This window comes from Misgurnus anguillicaudatus, chromosome 14, assembly GCF_027580225.2.
Source record: "Misgurnus anguillicaudatus chromosome 14, ASM2758022v2, whole genome shotgun sequence".
Taxonomy (NCBI): Eukaryota; Metazoa; Chordata; class Actinopteri; order Cypriniformes; family Cobitidae; genus Misgurnus; species Misgurnus anguillicaudatus.
The window spans coordinates 24,736,320-24,755,031 of record NC_073350.2 but is presented as its reverse complement, the minus strand read 5'-3'; the positions used below and the strand labels follow the sequence as shown (position 1 = coordinate 24,755,031).

Sequence of the window (18,712 nt, the reverse complement as noted above, 5' to 3'; positions counted from 1 at the left end):
AGCCAAGTGTGTAGCCATGCAATTGGTAGACTTACAGTACGTGTGATCTTTGTCTGTGCTTTTCCTCAGCTGTTAAACTCCGAGCAGAGCTCTTTGATCCTGTGCGAGACCCTGATTGAGACGGTGTACGGCGAGCGCGGACAGGTCCTCAAGTCTAAGGAGAGGAAAGTCTTTCTCTTCGGTGACATGATCATCTGTGCCAACATCAATGTCAAGTACGTGTGCGGGACAAGGTTGATCGTCTTTCTCTGCATCTAACCGTCCCCCCTTAGGCCACACTGACAGATTACCACCTGTCAGATGGTCTAAATACAGACTTGAGCCTAAAACATTAAGGTGAAATATATTACACTGATGTTGCCCTGATATGGTGCAATGCAGGGTGGAACTGGGCAGAGTCAAATAGGCCTTCATTATCTGGACACAAATGGCAAGGTTTTTAGCTGCTGCGATGGAAATCAACCCTAAAGATCACAGGTAATGGTCGCCACCGGTGCATTGAAATAGATTACCCATGACAGCACCATTGATCACATCTCAGCAGTCCAAAAGGTAAACAGCTATGTTGAAAAGGTTGTGCTGGTGCCCAATGTCAAATCATTCGAATACCCTACAGTAGGCACAATACCCTACTGAAAAACCAGCTTAAGATGGTTTGCTGGTTTTAGCTGGTGGTAGCTGGTTTAAGCTAGTCTTCCTAGTCCAGCTTAAAAAGTAACCAAAACACATCTAGACCAGCTTGCTACACCAGCTAAAACCAGCTCACCAACTTTTTAAATCACGAAGGCTGCTGTGCATGCCTTTATGTGCCCTTTAAAGGAGCAGTGTGTAAATTTTAGCGGCATCTAGTGGTGAGGTTGCAAATTGCAACCAACAGCTCAGTCCACTGCTCACCCCTCGCTTTTGAAACGCATAGAGAAGCTACGGTAGCCGCCACCGGAAAAACATGTCATTGACGGAGACAACTTAGCAAAAAATTTTGTCCGTTAAGGGCTTCTGTAGAAACATGGCGGCACAAAATGGCGACTTCCATGTAAGGGGACCCTCGGTGTATGTAGATAAAAACGTCTCATTCTAAGGTAATAAACACATAACGGGTCATTATAAAAATTCTTTATACACCCCTGATAATATAGTTTTGTATGTTATTTTGCATTTCTGTCAAGAGGTCCTTTTAAAAATTACACACTGCACCTTTAAAGGTCTCTACGAGGTGATTTTAATGCTAATCCTGTATTTATAGGAAATCCCCCTCCTAAACTGTTTCCTCGGTGTGCCCTCAGCTGACCAGTCACATTAATTTCTGTAAAGTAGATCTTATAATGTCATCTGATAGAAAAATTTGCTCATGATGTTCATTTTGTCTCCACCAGGGGGCCCCCTGACATCAGCAGTTTGGTACCGGTTGGACCCAAGTACACCATGAAATGGAGCGCCCCCTTGCAGCAAGTTCAGGTAGTGGAGGTTGGCCAAGAGGGCTCCCAAAGCAAAGACTCTCTATATCAGCTTGGAGCCGTCAAGCGTTCGAGCGGTTCTTCTGCAGCGGGTAATGGCAACTCTGTTATTACCATCATAAACTTTCCTTTGTATTTTCTAAACAATCAGATAACATGCACCCTTGACGTACGTCTTAAAGACGTTTTCAATTAATTGACCGTTTTCTCCTGAGCAATGCGCCTTTTTATGGCCTCCGCAGATGGGTTTATCTCAGGAGAGATATAGAGGATCAACAAAGGCGCGGGCTAAGCAATCTTGTTTCACTGTCTGATAGACCACGAACATATTCTGCGTGCTGTCATTAGACCGGGCGGATTATTTTCCCCAATTCCAATCAGAACGAAGCGAGAACGGGAGATTGGTATCAGGCTTGAACCATCTTACAAAACATTATTGTTTTTTAAATTTGATGACAGAGAGGAGGAAGAGGGGAACTAAGATAAATATGCTGACAGAGCTCCAGGTACAAAGTGTTATCAGGATGTAAAGGGCTTTGCTGTTTAAGGCCTTTGCTTACCAGCTGAAATATTAATGGTGTTGTCTTTGGAACATCCATGTTGTATTGTGCACACAGGGGAGGCAGGAAATTAGATGGCAGAAGATGTTTAATGTTAGGCCCTCACGAAGGCATTTTACTACTGTATATCTCTCCTCCTTTTTTACCTTCTGGCTCATCGGACCGCATGCACTAAAAATCGCAGGCAGGTTGCATACTTATAATAGTTTATGACGGTCATTTTGATCTCACTTTAGCATCATTTTTTAGACCAAGAGCAGCTGTTATCTTTGCAAAAAGATGATCCTGATAAACATCAAGTTTACAGTGATTTGTAGTCTGAATAACAATATGCAAAATGTACATGCCCCAAAGTAAACGATGATGCGAGTTATTGTTTCCACCCCAAATCCTTTTTCTTGGACTACAACAAAAACACAAATTGTAGGCAACAGTTTACTTCCTGGACCTGTTGACATACATTATCATAATTCCTCCAGCCTGTAAGTTAACTCCTGTTAGCAACCGAATCTTTCAAACATGGTAAGGAGCGTCACATTTCCGGCTGACGTCACAGGTATTCAGGCCTATGACAACATACAGATTAGCTGGCCAATCAGAGACACAACGCTTTTCAGATCGATGAGTTTTGTACAAAATCAATGCGTTTGAGAAAGGCAGGGTATCTGAAGCTACAAAAATGTACGGTATGTGGAAAATAATGTGTTTTTAACCATAAACCATGCAAACAGATTGTATTATACCAAATACACACGTTGTTTGCAGCAATGAAATAGGTGCACTTTTAGTTGACCTAAACATATTTAGTAAAAATATGTTTTACTAAAACATGTTTTAGTTGTCTTTTGATAAGTCATTCCAAAAATGATGCCGACCGGTTTGTTTAACTTCATATGGCGCCACGCAGTCCGATATTCAGATGACATTAAAATACAGCGAGAGCAATTTGAAAGCATACAGAGCAGTGGGTTCCTGAATCACTCTCGTGGTATTTTGATGTCATGTGCCTGTCGGTTCTTGTGACGCCACAAGTCGACCATACGTCTTATGTCTTGTCCTCCAACCAAACATACCGTGCCATATTTAAATAATGATCATGTGACTTTTATGCATATCAGGTGATGTAAATGCGGAAAAATGGTTTCCATTGCAGTTTTGCGATATATTCCTTTTTTGAATTGCTTGGAAAATCACCTCACCTGAGCTAAAAAAAGTTTTTTTTGTTTAGTTTTTTTAGGTAGTTTCACGTGCGCACGCGATGGTTTCATGTGCTCACGTGAAACTTTTTTGACACGCGAAAGTTTCACGTGAGCACGCGGTAGTTTCATGTGAGCATGCAAGAGTTTCACGTGAACACGCGGAACTAAACTTTATTTAATTTTTGCTCCATGTCCCCTTAGGGGCTCAGTGGGTTTATGCAAAATTGCTGTTTTTACTGACAGCATTTTTTATTCACTATTTCAGTTTCCGCAATTTAAAGGGTAATGGAAACGCAGCTACTAGTTTGGTTTCCATTACACAGATTTTAGTGATTGAAACGCCAAATATCTAATAAAAATCCCTCAATTCTCAAAAAAGTTTACGGTCGCTTGAGGTGGTTTTTGATTTATGCAAAAAAGAGTAAATGCGAATAATGGCAGACGAAAACGGATTTGCTGAATAACATCTATCGAACATTAATCCCACAGGACTGATCGTCTAGCTGTATCAAAATTATGCATTTGTTTTTCTGTGCACAGCATTCAGTTTGGCAATTACAAGCTGCACTGCTAGTAAATTTATAATTTGCCAAATCGTAACAATATGCAGTCCTGTCCCAATTTTCTAAGCGTGCCTTGTTTTATTTACGGTTGATTATTAAGTTACCAATATCGCCGTCATTCACTCTAACAACTTGATGGAAATGCCGAATTTGCATTTGTTTGTTTTTCTTTTTTTTTGTGAATTTTGAAAAGATTCCCTTCACGTTTTGATGTAAATCCAGCTACTGTTAGAAAGCAAACTAAGCTGAACTGCTTTGAAACTGTTATTAAGTTAAAGCATCTAATTAAATAACAATACATTTACATTTATGCATCTAGCAGATGCTTTTATCCAAAGTGACTTAAAGTGCATTTGAGCTATACACTCACCTAAAGGATTATTAGGAACACCGGTTCAATTTCTCATTAATGCAATTATCTAATCAACCAATCACATGGCAGTTGCTTCAATGCATTTAGGGGTGTGGTCCTGGTCAAGACAATCTCCTGAACTCCAAACTGAAAGTCAGAATGGGAAAGAAAGGTGATTTAAGCAATTTTGAGAGTGGCATGGTTGTTGGTGCCAGATGGGCCGGTCTGAGTATTTCACAATCTGATCAGTTACAGGGATTTTCATGCACAACCATTTCTAGGGTTTACAAAGAATGGTGTGAAAAGGGAAAAACATCCAGTATGTGGCAGTCCTGTGGGCGAAAATACCTTGTTGATGCTAGAGGTCAGAGGAGAATGAGCCGACTGATTCAAGCTGATAGAAGAGCAACTTTGACTGAAATAACCACTCGTTACAACCGAGGTATGCAGCAAAGCATTTGTGAAGCCACAACATGCACAACCTTGAGGCGAATGGGCTACAACAGCAGAAGACCCCACCGGGTACCACTCATCTCCACTACAAATAAGTAAAAGAGGCTACAATTTGCACGAGCTCACAAAATTGGACAGTTGAAGACTGGAAAAATGTTGCCTGGTCTGATGAGTCTTGATTTCTGTTGAGACATTCAGATGGTAGAGTCAGAATTTGGCGTAAACAGAATGAGAACATGGATCCATCATGCCTTGTTACCGCTGTGGAGGCTGGTTGTGGTGGTGTAATGGTGTGGGGGATGTTTTCTTGGCACACTTTATGCCCCTTAGTGAAAATTGGGCATCGTTTAAATGCCACAGCCTACCTGAGCATTGTTTCTGACCATGTCCTTCCCTTTATGACCACCATGTACCCATCCTCTGATGGCTACTTCCAGTAGGATAATGGATCATGTCACAAAGCTCAAATCATTTCAAATTGGTTTCTTGAACATGACAATGAGTTCACTGTACTAAAATGGTCCCCACAGTCATGAGATCTCAACCCAATACAGCTTCTTTGGGATGTGGGGGAATGGGAGCTTCGTGCCCTGGATGCGCATCCCACAAATCTACATCAACTGCAAGATGCTATCCTATCAATATGGGCCAACATTTCTAAAGAATGCTTTCAGCACCTTGTTGAATCAATGCTACCTAGAATTAAGGCAGTTCTGAAGGCGAAAGGCGGTCAAACACAGTATTAGTTGGTGTTCCTAATAATCCTTTAGTTGAGTGTACATTTATCAGTATGTGTTCCCTTGCTAATCAAACCCACAACCTTTTGAGCTTCTAACGCAACATTGAGCTACAGGAAAATCTTTAAAACTTATACTAAAATAATTTAAAATATACATGCATAAAATATTGAAAGTTTTTAGTTTAATAACTTAGAGATTATGTTGGTATTCAGTGTGTACCAGTGTGCAGTGATCAATTATTAAATAAACGAAACGTCACCGTGTTCGCCTCTGTAATACACTTCTTTCATCTTGTTCTTCTCGATTAGAAAAACAGATCAAACTAATTTATAGTTTAATAACACCCACAACAACTTGTTATAAAACAACAAAGTATCTGGTTCATGAGAAAAAGTACAGGATAGTAATTTATAACTTTCATTTGCCACAGCCCTTTTTGTTTACAGGACCAGAGCAAGTTTGCAGGTGCAGCTGGTTTAATTTATGGTACACTTGGCAACCCTTCAGGATTCTGACAATTGGGTCACACTGAGACGTTCTGATGCAGTACAAAGATTTTCAGGAGCAAAGTGTTCGTCCGTTGACATTTACAGTGTTTTTTTATATACGTTTCCTTACATAAACTTGATTTCACTCATTAATTAAAATTTTTGGCATGACCTTAATCAGTCAATATTAACTCTTTGCCCAGCCAGTGTTTTTATAAAAAGTTGCCAGCCAGCGCCAACATTTTTTTACGAAGTTTAATGCCTTCTAGAAAATGTTCTTCTTTAAATATATATACAATACAGTATATCGAATGAAAGAACATACCCTCTGCTTTTAAACAAAAAAAAAACTGTTTCTTTTTTGATCTCTTTTTATCACCTCTCAAATATGGGTTGGTTTCTTTAAAAATATCAAATTTTGAGCAAAAAGCTCAAATTGCGTTTTTGTGAAGGATTTTTAATAGAGATCAGATTCAGAGCGATTGTCAAAACATACACGGAGTTTAAACTTTTTGCCCTAATGCTGCATTTACACCAACCGCGGTAGCGGTGTGAAGCGCGAGTGATTTCAATGTTAAGTCAATGTGAAGACGCATTGACGCGCGTCAGGAGGTCCCGCTGCGCGGATGAGGCATTTGGCGCGGCGCGGAAGACGCGTTTCCGCCTCATTCGCGCGTCTAGCTCGCCCGAAAGGCACGAATTGAGCGTTGTGCGCGGTATGCGCGAATGGTGCTTTTTGTGCATTTTGTGTTTGACGTGAATTGGCGGCTGATGCCCGAGTTGAAAAATTTGAACTTCGGTGGAAATTTTGCTCCGCGTTAACCAATCAGAAGCCTGCTTGCTGCTGTGGAGGCAGCCCCCCCAAGAGTCACTCATTCAACCTGAAGGAACGCTTTATATTGTCCGTGAGCAGTCACCTGGAGCTATACGACACAAGTTCTTATTTCTATAGAGACAGGAATAAAAAGGACCTCGCTTGGAAGAGTGTCACTGAGGACATCGGGCAACCTGGAAAGTTGTAATACACACTTCACTTTTGAGTCACGTGACGTTTATCGACCCGCACCGTTTATTTTCCCATATAGTAAGGTTCCAAATACAAACTGGTAACTCTCTTGATAAATGCACAATCAACATCAGTCATCTTGCAAACAGACAACCGCATAGCACTTGCTCCTCCCACAAGAAGCGGAGTTTGCCTTTGAGGCGCGTCAAATGCTTGCTTTTTCCGCGCGTCTACTCCGCTCTACACGCGCGAATGCATTCAAAGTGTTCAAGTGGCAAACTAGACGTGGTAGACGCGATTTTGACGCCTGAAACGCGGTTGGTGTAAACTCAGCATAAGGGGATACTTCTGGGTGTTATAAGTTGGGTAAGAGCCCCACCTGGTGGATAATAGCGGAGCAACTCTTAATCGAAGTTAACTTGTCAATGGCGGGGACATTATGTAGGATAATTTTATGTAATAACCAGAAAATTACCAAAAAGTGACATTAACTGGATTTTTACAGAAACAGAAACATATATCTCATTTTCCTCCTGCTGGTTAAATACCTCAACTTTTTTTCCACTCTCTCTGTTCTTCTCTCTTACTCAGTGATCTGTTTGCGCTGTTAGTTATGTAACCCTAAGCCGCCACTTTAATTTTCCAGACACCTTTGCAGCAGTCTGCTCCGCTGTCTCTGAATGTATACTTCCGCCCATCTCCAGCTATTTATAGGGCTATTCTGGCATTGCTTTGCCTGGCCCCCCATCACATCTCTCCTCCCTTGTGATGTCACTCCATAGGGCTTCTCTCCCAAATCATATGCCGCGCTCCCCAGCTTACCTCAAAATGGACTCATTTTTCATCTCCTGCATGCCCCAGTGCTCTAATTTATTGATGGAATAGGCCAGCCTTCCAGCAAACACCAGGCCCTCTGCTGCTGCCACTATAAAGTAAAGATGTAAAGTTCCTTGTTTTAGTCTTGCCCTCCTCTGGGCAGGTGCTGAGGTCTTGGTATGGTGGTCACTGGATAGTATCCGTATTTATTTATAACTAGTGGGGCAATGGTATTTCAAAATGTTTAGTGCTAAATATACAAAACATAATTTGAATATATGTGACCCTGTCTGTGCAATCCAGGCTAACGTCTCAAATTCTAATTATGATTAGGAGATTAGGAGCATCAAAGTTTGATTTTAATCATTTAATTTACATTGATTTCTATCTTGACATGACCTTACTCAGTCAATATTAAAGATGTCAAGGTTATATTTTCACATAATGTCCTTTATGCACATTATGCACACTCTCAGAAAAAAAGGTACAAAATTTGTCACTGGGATGGTACCTTTTAAAAATATGTATAATGTTTGTCCACATATGTACCTTTGAGGAACCAATATGTACCTCTGAGGTACCAACATGTGTTTGAATTATGTCAAAGATTATGGTCCCCTAGCTAAGTCCCCCACCCCCATTATAGGGTTGAGGTGATTTTTACAAAATAAGATGTGAAGATGAAACCCCAAATTACCCCTAACTCAAACGCTTACCATTTTATCCCTCAAATTAGTGTGAAATAATAGTTTGAGAAGATTTTTTTGAAAGCCCCCAACCCTAAAGATTACTAAAGATAATAACGAATGATTCTTAAAGTATTAGTGCATTTTCTAACCCTAATTTACTCACCACCATGTCATCTAAAATGTTGATGTCTTTCTTTGTTCAGTCGAGAAGAAATGATGTTTTTTGAGGAAAACATTCCAGAATTTTTCTAATTTTAATGGACTTTAATGGACCCCAACACTTAAATAAAATAAATAAATAAATAAATAAATAAAAAATATGCACTTTTAAACCACAACTTCTCGTCTATCTCCGGTCCTGTGACGAGCCAGCGCGACCTCACGTAATTGCCTAATGCCGTGGAAAGGTCACGTGTTACATATATGAAACTCACATTTGTGGACCATTTTAAACAATAAAATGACACAAAGACATTAATTAGTATCAATCGACATACAACAATGTTGAAACGGTCCTCTGGCTCGTCACAGGACCGGAGGAAGACGAGAAGTTGTGGTTTAAAAGGCCATATTTTTTATTTTCCTTGCCAAAAATGACAATCGTTTCGCTAGATAAGACCCTTATGCCTCGTTTGAGATCATTTAGAGTCCTGTGAAACTGCAATTTTAAACTGCATTTAAACTGTTAAGTGTTGGGGTCCATTAAAGTCCATTAAAATGAGAAAAATTCTGGAATGTTTTCCTCAAAAAACATAATTTCTTCTCGACTGAACAAAGAAAGACATTAACATTTTAGATGACATGGTGGTGAGTAAATTATCTGGATTTTTTTTAAAGAAAATTGAGTAATCCTTTAACGTCAATGAGGTGAAAATAATCCACACGCAGACACATTATCTCGTCTCCAAAAAACAGGTTGAGGCGCACTTACGGTAAGAGTTTATATTTATTTCAGTCAGAAATCTTTTGGTTTATTTGTTGCAAAATTGGGCCAAATAATGGACAGTGTCGCTTTGTAGATGTATTATTTTAATTTTAATAAAAATCAGGGGACCCCCTAATTTATATTTGTGCTTTATAGGGAGTCCCTCAATGCTTATAGGAGGTCTGGGACCACCCTAGCCCCCCGTTCAATTCGAACACTGCTTTTAGGTCCAAAGTGTATTTATTAAAAAAGTGACAACCCCAGTGACAACTTTTGGACTTTCTTGTCCCTTTTTTCTGAGAGTGTAGGATGATTTTATGCAGACAACACTAAATAACAGAAAATGACTTCAGCTAAGTCTTTACAGGCAGGGTCACGTATTATCATACTAAAAGAATTTATAGTTATTACAAAGGCCGTAAAAAAGCTGTTTTTTCCTTCTATATCCAGACTTTTTATTTTGCTTTCAGCCAAGATTTTCCAATCACTATGAAAAACAATGCGCCAGACGGATCCCCGCCTAAAATTGTACACATAAAGCACACTTTGAAGTCAGTTAAATCACAGCTATTTGAATGCGGAATAGCGTTTAGCTGTCTCTTTGGGAAGAGCTTTGTTGACTTTAGGCCTTGTATGCCTGTATCGTGCCTGCGTAGGCCTCTGCCGGCGGTCGCCCAGCGTGTGTTTCCTCACTTATAACAACGTGCGTGAGAGAGCCAGCTGAAAATCTTCAATTTCCGTGCTGTAGTATTCAAACCAGATCTCGCCAAACCAACCGGATTAGTCCGGATTACAAGTCAGCACATTAACCTGCGGCCAAGGCGGGCCAAAAGCCCGCAGACCTGTAGGGCTGCCCGAGGCCTCGCCACGGCATCCGGGAGAGCGGGTGGAGTCTGCCAGCATGTGCTGTTGTGGCTCACTGTGCTTTTTTATTCAAATGTGCCTGCTATTGATCAAGCTGTGCCAGTGACAGATGTGTGTATAGCGGCGTGTGTTGAAGATCCTATTAAATTTCTAAAGGTTAGATGGAGGGAGAGATGTTGAGTTGTAGACGAGAGGTGACTTGAGAGACAATGTGAGACAGGAAGACAGATACAGACAGGTGTAGAGAAAGAGTGACAGAAAAGAATGAAACATCACAGATAGAGAATGGTAGACGGATAGAGAGAGAGAACATGACAGTTCCTGAGGAAACTTTAGAGCTGATATGTAAATAATTGATTAAACTAATGCAACATTGCAGTAAATTTTATTTTCTTATTAATTTTTAAGCTCCCTTATGCTGATCATATCTCTAAACTGAAATTTGTCAATGTAGTAAACAAACTGACACCATCTTCAGACTATGAGCAATATAAACATTGTAAATGAATGCAGAATGGCATTTTATCTAACATCTTAGCAGCTTGCTGTTTATTACATTCATTTTTTGTTTGTTTTTAAACATAAATTGTTAAAACTCCGCACTGAAATTAGATTTTTTCACCAGATATGACACGCTGATGTATGGACAGAGTCTGAGGCCCTGTTTACATTAGAGCATTTGCGTTTTAAAACTCGTTTATTCTGGCATTTTAAAAAGAATCTTCATCCACACTATACACGACCATAAACGCATGAAATATGACCAATCACGTAACTGGCCATGGACATAAAAGTGTAAAATAACTTATTACTCTAATAATAGCTTACCTTTGCACATTTATGCAGCCTTGGGTGTGCGATATTGACAAAAATTCATACCTGGATCCTTTGCCGGCAACTACAAGAGACACTATTTTTGAACCTATAAAAATGTTTTTCGGAAAGTCTTATATTGTTCTAGCTCCCCCTACAACATATTAATATGATTAATAGGTTAATGTTGATGTTATAAATCAAACAGAAAGGTCTTTATGATTTAAAAAGGAAGCATTCAACTAAACAGTACTAAACAGTAGCGAACTTGAAGCAAAAATAAATTTCAGAAAATGCAAACTATAATAAGAGGTGAAGTATAGCTTTAGCCTACAGAAATGCTTATTGCGTTAATTTTTAAAAGTGTGCGAGGTCCATGCACGTCCTAGTAAAACAGAAATAGCAAAAAGCGCAATCGGCTAAACGAGCATTAAATATTAAAATGACGTTGATTTTATTGTTTTTATTAATTTTTTATTCACAAAACTTATCAACAAAACAGAGACAAATTATATGAAACGAAATTCATTTTAAAGTAGCAAACAAACTAAGTTAAACTTGAAAATAATGTCTGACCCATTACACTTCTCCCTTCATATTGGCCTTTACAACGCCCTATATGGTGTTTAAAATTACAGTCTATCTTTCGTAATAAGCTAACTAAATTTAAACAAAACATAAACAACATTACAACAATATTCAAACCCAACCGTACTCCAATACAAAAACCTCCATTGCAAACCTCCATTTACCTGAATAAAAATAATTTTTACTTTGAAAATGATGCGCTGTCACATTAACATCAGCTGCTCGTTTACATAAGACTCCGTCTATGTTCATTTACACTGCAGCGCAACGTCTAAGTTCTCAAACTAAAACAGGGTCTTCAGCGTTTACGAACGACTCCGTTTATGAGAGCCGAAAACGGTGGCATCGTGTAAATAAAAGGCGTAAACGTGGCTAAAGTAATGCGTTTTAAAAGGTAAACGCATTAATGTAAACATAGCCTGAGGCCGCACTAAAAAGATGGTGTGCCTGCCCCACTAGTTGGTCTTATAATTGAACAAAACCTTTGCCATCAAGCAAGCCCTATGGTCATACAATTGTTTTTTGTTCAACTAAAGTGTGTAGTCATGTAACTTGCTATGACCAGAGGTTGCATGCACAATTTTCTCATTGCGCCACCTAATGGTCTTGAGATAGAAAAAGATAATTTTTACATAAAACTACTGCAAACTTACACAAATCATGAGTCATGATGGATTATTCATTTTATGGCTTGAAGTATAATCATTGCTCCCTCGGTACTAATGGGAATACCCTAGCAACTATTTTGCAAGGGCTATATCTCTGCATCAGAACATCATAGAGGCATGGGGATGGGCTCTTTTGACTCATTAACCTTGTGTCCCAAGTTACCACATTAACATTTTGTGTCCCAAGATTTGCCACAGCAGGCACCATTCACATTTTTTCTTTAAAGATCTCCATAAGAGAGGGATGATTGCAGTGGAGTCCTGCGGCTGGCATATCCTGCTTCGGATTTAATTATACTCCTCATTCCTCGGCATTCAGTCTGCCAGATAGAGCCGATTTACCACGACAATCGATTCTGTTGCTGGAGATCCGAGACTGCAAAAAATGTGGAATGGGGATTTGAATCGATGGTACATTTTACGTCTAATGAGACACCAGTGTATGTTTCGTCACTCTCAGAGGTCTTCATTTTTCAGAATGCCTTAATTTTTATACTCCTTACCATATCCCGATTTACCCCGACAATCGATTCTGTTGCTGGAGATCTGAAGCCGCAAAAAAAGTGGAATGGGGAATCAAATTGGTGGTGCATTTCGCATCTAATGAGACACCTGTGTATGTTTCGTCACCCTCAGAGGGCTTCATTTTTCCGAATGCCTTCATTTTTATACTCTTTTCCTTCTTACTACGTATAGTGGGAGACTCTGTGGCAACACAAACGGTGGGAAATCAATTTATCTCCTGTATTGATTCTTTAGTTAGAAGTATTGGCAAATTAAAGTTTGGTCTTAGGCTTTAAGTGTTTAAAAGTTAAGGCCTTTGATTTTGTTTGGGTGCATTTGCATTAGGGAAGTTTTCAAGGGAAGAGCTAACAGAGCATGGTGGCTTTGTCTTCACTAAAGATTGGTGGGGATCGGGTATCATTCTTAAATACACCAATGTCATTACACACCACTATACAGGTCGCAAATCGATAATTGCAAACGCAGGGATGTGCATCGTAACGTTATCGCTATTAAATAAGTGCTTATTTAATAACCTGCAGTGTAACTGAGCCATCCTGACTCAGTTAGACCTCTGAATGATTCAGCACCTTATAGGAAACCCACATCCGCTGAAATACCATCTCAGCTATTAAAAACCCAAGAGTTCACCACTTATACGTAGACTGTGTTTGATAAGTAAAGGTCTGGTTTGTTTGATTGACAGGAAGCATCATTTTGGGTCCACCCCGTCTATATCAGGAGCTGCAGGAGCTTCAACATGACCTGACGGTGGTGGAGCAAGTCACCCTGCTGGTGGGGACCTTACAGGGAACGTACCAGGTAAACAGTGTCCGCGAGCACACATGCATTTGCACGTACACACACACCATAGAAAAATAGAGCAGAATTTGAATTCGCCACTGCAAATGTGATGTAAAAAGAACAAAGTTGTGGGAAAGATCAAGGTAGAACTTATTAAGCAACATAACAAAAGCGATATCAGTCGCATATGCCCGAGCCATCTGGGTAGGGAAAGCGTTTTCGGCGCAATTAAATTAAATTGTGATCAAAGTTCAACAACCAAAGACGTACATCATCAATTGATTATCACGCCTGCCAGTTGATGGTCGGGTGACAGCGTGGCTAAGTTCAGATGGGAGCTGGTTTTGAACAGCATGTCTAAACAGCACGAGGAATCAGGACAGCTCCCATGATGCCACTAAAAAAACAGCTAGGTTGGTTTTCGCACCTCCGAGCGTTGTACGGAAGAGCTTTTCTTGCCTGGTTTCTTGATCATAACCGTGCGATTGGCCTCACTTCAAACCCCTCACAATCCAATCAAAATGAAAATGTGCGGTGCACAGAAAAATGGGAGAACTTTTGCAGACCTCATTGATTCTGGAGATCCATTTGTATTTTGCTTATGGGAGATGTGATGAATTTTATGAAAGGGGTGAAGCCTTTATGATTGCATCAACATTTTGGGGCTAAAACCATAACTTTCATAACAATATAAAACGATGATGCATTTTTTTTTGTGTGAGATAGCGAATGTGAAAGTGGCTGGCATTTGTCTTTGCTGTGTTTGTAGAATCTGAACACGGCGGTAGCACAGGACTGGTGTCTGGCCCTGCAGAGGCTTATCCGCATCAAAGAGGACCAGATTCAGAGTGCCAACAAATGCCGTTTGCGACTGCAAGTCCCTGGTCGACCAGACAAGTAAGTTAAACTTTTGAACCAAGGTTTGGGGTATGCACACACAGTTAATGTTTTTTTTTTCATAAATGTGCAGTGTACTGAGGAAAGGAAACTTTGACAGACCTCATTGATTTTGGAGATGGAAAGATGTAGAAAGATAACAGATGCATTGGAAAGATGCATTTTTGAGATGTTGAAAGATAACAGATGTTTGTTAGTTGTGACAGTTTTTTATAATGACAAACAGTGATAAATTACAGATTTGTTATGATGGATTACATTATTCTGTCTTTACGAATTTAGGCAGCAAAACATGTTGCCTAATAGCTTTTGTAATATCATCAGGAAAAACTATTGTAGTCTTGAGTGTCTGATATATTATGAACCATATACTTGAAGTATACATTTGCAGCCAAGATAGTATTGTCTCAAGTGGAACCATAACTAAATATAATCTTATTATATAGAAGGAGTATTTTCTTACTATATTTTGCTATTTTTCTTTTCATCAAAATCATTTAGTTTTTTTCCATTAGCATATTGATCCCTGTCATCTATAAACGTGATCTTGTCTGTAAAAACCATAATGTGTAAGATAAAAAAATGTGTATGACGTGTTTCCGTAGATTTCCAATGTAAAAAATATCGTAAAAGTAGTCGCTGACATCTTGGGGCGATGATGTCATTTGGAGCCAGAGTTTGCGCAGTACCAAGCAGTATCAAGGCCCCGCCTACTTTCCAGTTCACACACAGACATCAGATTGCCACACCCCTTTTTAATAGCATCTAAAACTAACTTATAAGAAAACAAACACTTAAAAGAAAATCAACATAATAAAAATAAAGAACATTCTGTGAAAAAGTAACCTTGATTTAATATTGACTGAGTAAGGCCGTATCAAAGATTTCAATTAAAGTGAAATCAATGATTGATAAACTTTGATGCTCCAAATCTCGTAGTTAAAGGGACATTCCACTTTTTTGAAAATATATTACGCACTGCCCGAAAATAGTCCCCTGCTATTGAAAGTAACCACTGGGACTATTTTCGGGCGTTGCGTAATATCACTACGCCTGCTGCAGCCATGTTACAGCAGCAAAGTCCTTGATTATTATGCCAGTTTGGCAGTATAGTACACGATGTAACTACAGAAGTGTCAAGTTTTAAATAGGAAAAATATGGAAACGTTTTGGTTATTTTTAAGCGCAACGCTAATGGTCTAATCAGATTAAATGGACCGTGCTAAGCCACGCCAAAAGTGCCAGCGCCTGACCCAGAGATCAGCCGAATGGACTCCAAAACGGTAAGAATCAAATGTTTAACTCAGGGGAGCTGAAAAATTAGCATATTTTAAAAAAAGTGGAATGTCCCTTTAAGGGGGTCGCACACTGGACTAGAAACGCAGTGTCGCGCCATGAATCTAAATTCGAATTATTTTCTATGAATGTATGCACACCGGCGGCACCTGGACGCGTGCTGTCGGCAGCTGTCCACTGCGACTCTGGACACTGCTCAAATCCCTGTCGTGCCACAGAGCGCCACTAAGTGTTTAACATTAAATAACATCATATTTGTCCCAAATCGTTAGCCATTAACATTAGCTGCTAACGTATATTTTGCATTTTGAAGTGGATGCTATCTGCTAACCTCGCGCTATTTAATGTGCACTTCCGGTGTATGATACCTCTGAGTTGTCCTAGACGCGACACGATGCGGCACTGCGCTTCTTGTCCCCCTTTAGATTATGAGACTTTAGCTTGGATTGTACAGACAGGGTCACAAATGATAAAGAAATAAGTATAGAACATTTATTATGCGCTAGAGTACACAAGTATGCAAAAATGAACGATTTGTTTATATGCATTGTCTTAAAGGGCACCTATTATACAAAATCCACTTTTATAAGGTATTTGGACATAAATGTGTGTTGGCGGTGTGTGAACACAACCAACCTACAATGAAACAAATGCACACACTCTTTTTTTAATCCCCATTAAACCACAGCAGTCTCATTAGACACGCAATGTGACAATGTGATAAAGCCCCGCCCATGGCCACTGACTGACAGTCCTGCATTACCATAGTTTCCACTCTTAATGAGTTTTATGTTACCTGCTATATCTGTCTGGCGAACGATAATAGATAGCGCGAAGATTGTAAAAACTGATTATTTCCCACTATTAATTACATTATCTTAAAGAAGTGTAACTACTGTAGCATGTAAATAATGCACATAAATAACGTGAGCAAGAGTGCTCAACAATTATATCGAAACAACAGGCACATGCAACCTAGCTAGCAGGTTGCTCAAACAACAAAATCACCAGCTAACTCACTTTAAATTTGCAAGAACTATAGAATAATACATTTCTTCAAGATGTTTTATCAACTGGCTACTAGTTATCCTCCAGACAGTGACGGACCACGTCTTTCTGAAGCCAGTGAAGCACGTCCGCGCTATTCTCCGAGATGCACTTGACGGCCTTTTGTTCAGCTAATTTTTTATTTATATATATATATATATTTTTTTGGATGACCTAGTTAGGGTTTACACATAAGTGCTTTTTTGCTCCCACACAAATTTTTATACATGCTATAATAAATGATCGGTGGGGTATTTTGAGCTGAAACTTCAGACGCATATTGGGCACACCTGAGACTTATATTACATCTTGTAAAAATGGGCATAATAGGTGCCCTTTAAGCAGGTTTTCCTGAGCGGCCCTGAAACGTAATGGCCACTGACAAACATGTTAATGTTCATCTCCAACAACGTTAAGATGATGAAGGAGCCTGGGCGCCATGTTAATTTCCCCTAATGAAAGCACATTACCCAGCTTTATTTGCGGGCGCCTGTTAAAAGCCTGCCCCTTGTCACCTTTAACGAAACCGAGCAGCAAATTACAAGCCTAATAGCATGACGGGAAATCATTAAGTGATCGTTCTCAGATTCAGCACCGCAAGGATTGCTGCTGGTACAGTTACGCAGCCCTTTCAGTCTGGGAAGTGCTACAGTACGGCTCGTCGTAGAGCGTATTCAATTCATTTAACTTAGTCTTGGAGACGCTGTTTCCTATTTGGAGCACTAGTGTCATTTCTCTTTGACGCCTAGACAGGGCCTTTAATGTTCTCTTATTATGTCACATTAGGAGTCAGTGAATGTAAATGTGTCAGAGAGGAGGCGGCGCATTTTTCACAGTGCTGTGCACCTGAATGTGCTTATCTTAATGATGCAGAGTAAGAGCGGAAACTTCACTCACAGAAACGGCCGTGGAAAGAGGAGAAATGAAGACAGATTAGTGGGGGATGCATGTAAGAGAAGAACAGAAGAGAAAAGCAGAGAGTATGAACTTTAAAGAGATAGTAAAATCGATTTTTATCATGCACTCAAGGTCTTTCAAAACTTGTATGACATTACAGTCATGAATATTTGGTTGTGTTTTTCTTATTTTGGGTGAAAAGCAGCTGGGCATCTTTGTTTAAAAAAAAGGTTAAACCGTGACAAATGCTATTTTAGTGGATGTACAAGTGTCTGATTTTCTCCTGGTATCTGTCAATCCCCTGCTCGGTATTTACATATTTATATTAGGTATTTAGCCCTGTCATTTAAACAGATGTACCCTAATTTTCCAAAGCCCCTTTAAGCATGCTATGATGTCATTGAGCAATGACATCATCAAAGACAAACAAGGTGAATGAGTGTAGCACAGAGGACATAAAATATGAGGTATAGTGATAGGTCTAGGAGACATTCATTTTGAAAAAATAGTATATATCACATTTAAAAGACACTATAAAGTGTCTAGCGGAATATGATGCAGTAATCGGGGACATGGCGGTGTAGCGTGCTTGGGCATGATAAAGGAAGATGGGTGTCAGTCAGGGCCAGGTCTGGACAACTGTATTGTAATTGAACCGGAGCAGTCGTGTGCTGAAGGACGCCTGGATGTCATGAGGGAATTAGGGTCAGGGTAATGGGACATGTTAAGAACCTAGTTTCCATATACTCAGATCCACACACTAGAATAGAATTTAGTATTTGTCATAACAATGGTGCCTAAAACCCAAAAGTATAGTATATATTTTTAATGTGTACACTAACGCACACGCACAGTTGAACACACAGCTCTGCAAAGTATAGTTTGTTTTACTTGTATGAGCATTGCGACAAAATGCAATGTATCTCCTGCAAGCACAACTAGGCGTACACGCGGTTACAAAAATCTGCCGGTGTACGCATACCATCATGTATGCGTAAAAACAGAACTATACTTCTAGCTTAAAGGATTAGTCCATTTTCTTAAAAAACTGATTCAGATAATTTATTCACCACCATGTCATCCAAAATG

The 18,712-nt window shown here is 39.6% G+C and overlaps 1 protein-coding gene across 4 annotated transcripts in view; it reads left to right on the top strand.

Moving 5' to 3' along the window:
• The window catches only part of arhgef10la (Rho guanine nucleotide exchange factor (GEF) 10-like a), a 161,842-nt gene that overhangs the window by 57,312 nt on the left and 85,818 nt on the right, over positions 1-18,712 (top strand). For all 4 annotated transcript variants that reach the window (XM_055183277.2, XM_055183279.2, XM_055183278.2 and 1 more), the window contains 4 exons: positions 70-215; positions 1,374-1,546; positions 13,389-13,504; positions 14,256-14,383. In XM_055183277.2, coding sequence (XP_055039252.2) covers positions 70-215; positions 1,374-1,546; positions 13,389-13,504; positions 14,256-14,383 — 563 coding nt within the window. The remainder of the gene's footprint in view (positions 1-69; positions 216-1,373; positions 1,547-13,388; positions 13,505-14,255; positions 14,384-18,712) is intronic.